General features: G+C 48.8%; 1 protein-coding gene across 1 annotated transcript in view; it reads right to left on the bottom strand.

Annotated features, from left to right (window-relative positions):
- NRG2 (neuregulin 2) overlaps positions 1–8,156 on the bottom strand; it is a 321,168-nt gene that overhangs the window by 1,505 nt on the left and 311,507 nt on the right. Inside the window, exons 9-10 of the mRNA XM_015419720.1 lie at positions 8,065–8,156; positions 5,786–6,010 (exon numbers count right to left, since the gene is read on the bottom strand). The exon at positions 8,065–8,156 is cut by the window's right edge and continues 30 nt beyond it. Coding sequence (XP_015275206.1) covers positions 5,786–6,010; positions 8,065–8,156 — 317 coding nt within the window. The remainder of the gene's footprint in view (positions 1–5,785; positions 6,011–8,064) is intronic.

The raw sequence follows: 8,156 nt of genomic DNA, 5'->3' as shown, positions 1-8,156 counted from the left end.
TTCATTGTGTCCCCCCCCCCCCCCGTTGTCTCTTTTCTCAACTGGAAAGTCCCAGATTCTTCAGCCTTTCCTCGTAGGGAAGATGCTCCAACCCCCTCATCATCTTGGTTGCCCCATTCTGCACTTTTTCCAGCTCTGCAATGTCCTTTTTTGAGATACGGGGACCAGAACTCAGTGTGAAGAAATACATTTTTTCTTTGGAAATTTGAAATGAGCAAAACCTTCACTCTGAGTTTTGAAAGTTTTTTTTCCCCTCTCCCTAGGCAGAGAACAGGCTGGGAGGGAGGAAGTCAGTTCAATTGCTTTCCAGACCTTCATACAAATGCTAATAGGACAATGGGATCGAGCTCCCCCCCCCCCCAGCAGGGAACAGAGACCTGGAGGTGTTAAATACTAGAGAGACTTCAGGAAGGAATTCCTGAGGAATTTCCAGGAAAAGCTTCTCTAACCTGGCCTGACCTGGTCAGTGGGTGGGAAAAAGAGAGGTGATAAAAATCCTGGAAGCAAGGAGGAACGTCTCTTATGTGCTGAGTCTATCAGAGCAGACAGAACTCTTAACTGAGGTCTGGAGGAAGTAGCCATTAACCATGTGATGGTCTGAAGAGCTGGAGGAAACTTCAAGGCAATAGAAACTCTGTAGAGATCTGTAACCTCCTAAGCTAAGGAGCCTGTCCTATGTTATAACATCTGATAGGGCATGTACAGAGAGAGGGGCAGAGGAATTGCTTTTTACCCATTTCCCCAGCTCAATCTGGTGCTCTGCTAAAAGTATGCTTGTGGACATTTTATTTTGAATAAATACCTTATAACTTTTGATGTTGGTAGTGGTTCTCTGTACCACATAGACCTCCACTGTCTTGGACATGCTATTTTAAAAGAAGTGCAAGGGGGGAAGGCAGGCAATTGGCGATGGGCTATTCCTCCAGGGGCGCACAAGGGAGTAAATGGTCTCCCGTGGTGACCAGGTGCTGGGCAGTGGGAGACACAGAAGAAAGGCCTCAGAACTTAGAAGGGAAGCTGGGAGTCCTGAGCCTCCCTGGGTGCAAGTCCTTTCAAAGGTTGGGGGGCAGTGGTTACCCGAGGAAGAAAGGCCTCTCCAGGGTCCTTTCCACACTGGGATCTCATCCCTGGTTTTATCAGAGTTCAACTCGTGACACGATACCTTGCATTTATCCCTGGTTATAACAGCATCCGTTTATTCCGGGACAAGTGTGGGACAAAACCGGGGTGACCTCCATGTAATGTGGAAGCAAAAAATACCCTGAGATAATTACAGGGGTGAACTCGTGTGTAGTGTAGAATGTAAGAATACTCCAAGATAATTACAGGGGTGAACTCACGTGTAGTGTAGAATGTGAGTTCGGGGACAGGGTGAACCAGGATTTAAGGTCTAGTGTGAAATCATCCCTGGTGTGGGGAAAACCCTTGGAGGGCAGGGTGGAATGGGGCCTGCAGGTCAGAGCTGGCCGGTTCCGCCACACAAATTATTCCACATTGTGGTGACAAACTGTCCCACCTCAGTCCAGTTTGGAGGAAGAAGAAGAAGAAGAAGAAGAAGAAGAAGAAGAAGAAGAAGAAGAAGAAGAAGAAGAAGAAGAAGAAGAAGAAGAAGAAGAAGAAGAAGAGATTGGATTTATACCCCACCCTTCACTTGGAGTCTCAGAGCGGCTTACAAACTCCTTTCCCTTCCCCTCCCCACAACAGACACCCTGTGAGGTGGGTGGGGCTGAGAGAGCTCTGACACAGACTGCTCTTTCAGGAACAGCTGTGCCAGAGCTTGTGACTGACCCAAGGTCACATCAGCAGGCGCAAGTGGAGGAGTGGGGAATCAAACCCGGTTCTCCCAGATTAGAGTCCGCACACTTAACCAGTACACCAAGTCCGTCTGTTGCTAGCTTGGGCTTATCAATGGCAGGGTGCACACATTATTGAGAAAAGAGGCCAGATACTGCTTGGCCTCTGGAGGGAGGGTATTTGCCTCTGTTCAACCCTCACTTTGCAGCGCTACCAATGGTGAAGGTGGCACAAGTTCAGCTTTTGCACTCTGGCAGTGTGAGCGTGTGTATGCCTTCCACCCACTATATGTAGCATGGCTGGTATGCGATGCTGTGCAAGCCAGTGAGTACTGGAGCAGCACCAGAGAACAGAAGAGCAAGCATCCAGGGACTACTAATCACAGAGCCTTAAGGCTCTGAAGCTGGCTGAAGCTGAGTCCATCCAAGATGGTCATGGGGCTGGGAACGACTGAGACGCTAGCTAGGGGGTCACTCCTGAAACAGCCCCCAGGTGTGGTTTGATTGTGCACTATCATTGGACAAATAAGTGTTCACGGTAGCACGGTCAGCGTTTTCTCACCTATGTCAGACCTGGCAGCTGGCTCCCTATTTGTCTGGGTCAGACCTTGCCACATCGATCCATGCAATGGTTACCTCCAGACTGGACTACTGCAATTTGTTCTACGTAGGGCTACCCTTGAAAACACTTTGCGTTTGCAGGTGGTCCAGAATGCAGCTGGCAGGTTGCTGCCTGGGACATCAGGGTCAGCTCATATTACTCCAGCTCTGCAGCAGCTGCACTGGCTATCAATTAGCCTCCAGATCCAATTCAAGGTGTTGGTGTTAGCCTTCAAAGCCCTTAACGTTCTGGGATCCTCATACCTCCCATTAGAACCCCCTGCCTCTTGTAGGTGCCAGGCCCCAGGAGGGCTTAGTTACCTGTATTCAGTTGTGGCCCCAGCCCTGTAGAATGCACTCTTGGATGACGGCCGTGCCCCGTCGGACTTGTTTAGTTTCCGCAGGGCATGCAAGGCTAAATTGTTTAGGTTGGCCTTTGGAAGGTAACCACATGTTTGGGCCGTTTTAATAATGGTATGGTGACAGCCATGTATGTTAATTATTTAATATTTCAGTGTTAATATTTCACATTCATTTGTTTGTATGTCATTTTACCTCATTGGTTGTAATCTTGTAAGTCGCTGTGAGACCCTTTGGGTGAGTGGCGACTAAAAATCTAATTAATTAATTAATTAATTAATTAATTAAAAGCACTCCACAAGCCAGGGGCTGCTATAACAGAAACACTTTGGAAGGACAGGCCTCTTCATTGGCAAGATCTATGTGTAACTGTGCTGACTGGAAAACATCTCTGTCAGTTACATTATTTACGTGGCCACGCTCCCTTTTCCCTCTGACCTCCGTAAACTGTAAGCTGGACAAAACAGGTGTTAGAATACTGACAATAACTGCAGATTTCTGATGGTTGTTATTCTCTACCTCAAATCCCAAATCATATAAGTTATAAAAACTGTATTAAGAAATGCATTAATTTCAGTGCGGGTTTTCTGAGCATACATCATTTAGTGATCTTCAGCTTTTCCAGACCTATACCCACTGTGTATGGAACCCATGGCAAGCTTCCAAGAGGAAATCACACAACATCACAGTTGTGTGGCAGGAAGAGGGGGATCCAGAGCGATAACCTCACTAGTGTCAAGGCCGGGACCACGGGCTGAGGACCAAGGGAGCTGGGGACAGGAAATGCATGCTGAGGAACACGAGGCACAACGCAGTGAGGAACAAGCCCTGCAAGAATCCTTTCCGCCACCATGGGACCTCATCAGGCCTGCCAAGAGAAGCAGGAGGCATGGCACCCTATGCTGCAGGTCCTTGCAGCTACAAGCATGGACGGCTTCAAAAGGGAATTAGATAGGCATATGGAGCAAAGGTCCATCAGTGGCTATCAGCCACAAGGTATAGATAGGGGCTCTGGGGCAAGTGATGCTCTGTCTTCTTGGTGCTTGGGGGGGGGGTCAACAGTGGGAGGGCTTCTAATGTCCTGGCCCCACTGGTGGACCTCCTGATGGCACCTGGTATTTCTGGCCACTGTGTGATACAGTGTTGGACTGGATAGGCCTTTGGCCTGATCCAGCATTGGTGTCTCTTATGTTCTTATGTTCTTTCAGAAGGCAGCTAAAAATGGCAGCATCGCTGTAGGGGCTTAGGACCCAGCAGGGGAAACTAAACGTCCCATCTGTGGGTCCTCAGAAGGGGGCTGAATACCACTACGTTATCTTGCTGGTCCCGATAGGTAATTTTATTTATTTATTTATTTATAAATTCAATTTATAGCCCTCCCTCCCCGTGAGCAGGCTCAGGGCGGCTTACGGTCAGGCATAGGCCAACACATAAAACATATTTAAAACCATTTAAAAACATTCTACAACAATACAATATAAGTGCTCCAGGTGCTCCAACTGATCTTCTATAAAGATGACGTATTACTGCTGCTCTACTGACTCAGTGTCGTCTGTTCTGCGTGGTGCCGACGTTCTTTCTTCCAGGGCCAGATAATGACGGTACAGTAGTGGCGGCTCCTACTCAAAACGCCTGGCGGAAGAGCTCCGTCTTGCAGGCCTTGCGGAACTGCACTAGGTTTCGCAGGGTCCGGATCTCCTCCGGGAGCTCGTTCCACCAGGTAGGAGCCGCCACCGAAAAAGCCCTGGCCCTGGTAGTGGCCAGCCTGGCCTCCTTCGGGCCTGGCATTGCCAGGAGATGTTGCGTCCCCGACCGTAAATCAGTATTACCATCCCATAGTGCAACATTCTGAGCCAGTAAGGTGTCGTGGTTAAGCATGGTGGACCCTAATCTGGAGAACCGAGTTTAGTTCCCCACCTCTCCTCCACATGAAGCCAGCTGAGGGACCTTGGGCCAGTCACGGTTCTCTCAGAGCTCTCTCAGCCCGACCTACTTCACAGGGTGTCTGTCGTGAGGGGTGGAAGGGAAGGTGATTGTAAGGCACTCTGAGACTCCTTTGGAAGGAGTGGAAAGCAGGGTATAAAACCCAACTCTTCTTCTTCTTTGTGAGACTATGTACTCAGTTTACGATGGAAGTGAAGTCTGAACCAAGACCTTCTTACGGTGGGAACAATCTGAGAGATGGTTGCCTTACAGATCCCTTGATGAAGCAACACGCAAAACAGAGGGATCCTTGAGCAATACAATTTTTTTTTAAAAAAATGTCTCGCTGTATTGTCCTCTTTTCTTCACTGCTTTGACTTGGGTCCAAGCCTAGCCACAGACTTGGCCGCTGGAGAGTGTCAGGTAGCCCTGTCATACATCTGGAATGTGGAGGGGTACCCTCCTTCTCGTTCTCAGTTCTCTCCTGCTCAGCTACTGTGCGCTATCTTATGCTTGACCTTGTAGATGTTCCAGCTGCAGTTTACACAGCTGAGAAAGTGAATGGCTTTTCTGCTATGCCCGCTTGCTTTGCCGCGGGCGCGAAATATATCTATTGGCTCATGCTTACAGGGGGAATGTTTGATTTCACTATAAGTCAGAGGCCCTAGTACTGATGGCCATTCCTGACACAAGCTGTACACCTGTTCTTTAGTACTGGATCCACTAATAAACAGTTATCTTCTTATGAAGCCCTGTGTGGTGTGACCTGACTAGGGAGCCTGACAGTGAGGCAGGCCCCGGAGGGGACACCAGTCTCCTCCCAGGCAGCTAAGGGCTGGGGGTGGCCGAGCCCCTGCAGAGCATCAGCGTCCTCCACACTTGGCCTCCTGAAGCAGCAGCTTGGACAGAAAACCAGGCCCCCTCTTAACCATTGTGCTGCTTTTGCTTGGAAGGTGGAGGGCTCACAGGTCTATTTTCTGTCTTGCCATCTCTCCCGTCCTGATGTCCTCACACGGACCGTAATTGACTTATGGAGGGGGGGGGCTTTTCTCTAGCTCTGCACAGCAACCCCCCTATTGATAAGGGAGAGGAACAAGAGGGAACCAGACCTCTCACTGTGTGGGGAATCTCGAAGGGAATCCACCGAGTCTCTGTACTGGGTCATCGGCCTCCGCTGGTCCTCAACGGAGAATTCGGCTTCCCGCCGAGCACGAGCCTCCACACAGGCAGGGCTGTTGCATTTGCTGGTCCCTACTGAAGACAGCATGATCCCCGACTGACAGTCTGAAGTTACACTTTCTGTCCGTTCCATGCTCCAAGTGTGGCTTTCGTGTCTGTGAAATCAAGCCAAGCAACAAACAAAGTGTGATGGACAGGGTAGGTTCCACCTCTCCCCACGAGCGACCAATGAGACTTCTGGTAACACGGGAGTGTGGCCTAATATGCTAATGAGCTGTGCTGTCGTGGGTGTGGCATAATATGCTAATGAGTTCCTGCTGTTGGGTATGGCTTATTATGCTAATGAGGTCCTGCTGGGTTTTTTCTACAAAAGAAGCCCTGCCTTTAAGACCCACTATGACACCCCCATCCATTTCTGTCCCTCAGAGGCAAGATTTTCCCTTAGTTTTTTTTTCTTTCCCTTTACTGACTAAGCTGCCCTAGTTGTCTGTTTTCTTCTTTCCTGAAGAGTCCTGGTTAGCCCACCCTGTCACAGCATAATATTTTGGCTGTTGGCTCAGGCCAGGAACCTGAGGGAAGGATTGGGAGCCCCCTTTAACTTAAATGGCACTCAAGAAGTTTTTATATTCCCAATTAACAAAATATTTTATTCAACACAGGGGGGAAATGTCAGGTGAAATCAGGGGTAAAATTTCTGTGGTAACTCAATATAGATAACTCTGAGGTAGAATCAGTACATGCACAGACTTTCAGTCTTATATTTCAGGCTAATGAGAGTTTCTTAAGCTATTCAGAGTTACTTAAAACCTTTATGCTGAGAGGCTTTTGTTCCAGAGTTTTCCACAAACACTCCAGCACTCTTTCTTTGAGTGTTCTCTGACTTCCAGAAGGCTGGTACACTCTTTCCAGTACCCAAACCCCTTCTCTTGAAACACCAGTACTCGTCTTGAGTTTTTAACTGACTCTTAAGGTCTCTAGAGCAGTTCCTAACCACATCAGACCAGGGATCTCTGCACTCTTCAGAATGATTGGACTGGGTAGGGAAATTCCTTCTCCCTCTAGAAGATTTCTTCTCCCTTTTCCTTGGCCCAAATGGGAGTCTCCATCTAACTACCTACTCGTCCTTGCCAACTTTCCCCAATTTCTCCTGTCTGTGCTAAATTGCTCTCAGTCAGGGCTGAATTCCGAAACTGTCAGTACTCGACTCTTCTCAGCTAGGGCTGAAATCAGACTCAACACCCAGTTCAGAAGTCTTTCTCTGCTCAACTGATGCTAACCAAGCAGATCACTTGGAGCAGCCTGTCACTCGAGGCTCTCTGAAGAATTAACACTTCACAGTCCTTCAGCTGACTGTTCAAGTACTTCTAAGTTTTTAAGCAGTGCAGTCTGTCACAATAGCAAAGTTTAATGCTGGGTATACGTTTTGGTGTGCACGTTCTGTTGCTTCAGACCAACACTGCTACCCACCTGAATACACCTCCAAAGAGAAAGCATGCTGAAGAGAATGGCACTTGCGGGCCTTAAGAAAGGCACCTGATCCTATCTGTTCATACCCAACATCTAAAGTAAAGGTAAAGGTTCCCTTGCTCGAAAGTCAGTCGAATCCGACTCGAGGGTTGCGGTGCTCATCTCCGTTTCAAAGCCGAAGAGCCAGCACTCTCCGAAGACGTTTCCGTGGTCATATGGCCGGCCTGACTAAACACCGAAGGGGTACCTATTTATCTACTTGCAATTTCTTGCTTTCGAACTGCTAGGTTGGCAGGAGCTGGAACTAAAGACAGGCCCTCACTCCGCCATGCGGCACACCCGGGTCTCGAACTGCTGAACTACCGACCTTCCACAGCCTGCAGTTCAGCGTCTTAACCACTTGAGCCACCGCAGCTCCTGACCCAACATCTAGCACTCAGATAAACAACCTTTCTGGAAAGTGGAGACCCTTGCAAGCTTCCGGCACTGGGAACAGGGAGGAATTTGAACTCAAGACCTTATGCGTGTAAGCAGGGAAAAGAATCACAGACAGGCGTTACTGTAGCTAGATTCCTACACTGTTGCAAAGAGTGTTTCCAAGATGCTATTTGGTGTAGTTGGTAAGACCAAGAGGGATGCTTTCATCTGCCGCTATAGCACGGGACACCACTGAAAATGCACAGAGGGAGTGACACAGGCAGGTGGAGACTGTGTGGAGCCACGGTGCAGTGGCTTTCATTACCTTTGGCTTGAAGTCGGAGTCCCTGTGGAGCAGCGATGTGACGGTGAGCAGGAATGGCTCCCTGAAAAGGTGGTCTCTGTTTCTCTTCGTAT

Source organism: Gekko japonicus, unplaced genomic scaffold (assembly GCF_001447785.1).
Source record: "Gekko japonicus isolate JY-2015 unplaced genomic scaffold, Gekko_japonicus_V1.1 scaffold1826, whole genome shotgun sequence".
Lineage (NCBI taxonomy): Eukaryota > Metazoa > Chordata > Lepidosauria > Squamata > Gekkonidae > Gekko > Gekko japonicus.
Note: the sequence above shows the minus strand (reverse complement) of the source record. Positions and strands in the feature narration are given on the sequence as shown.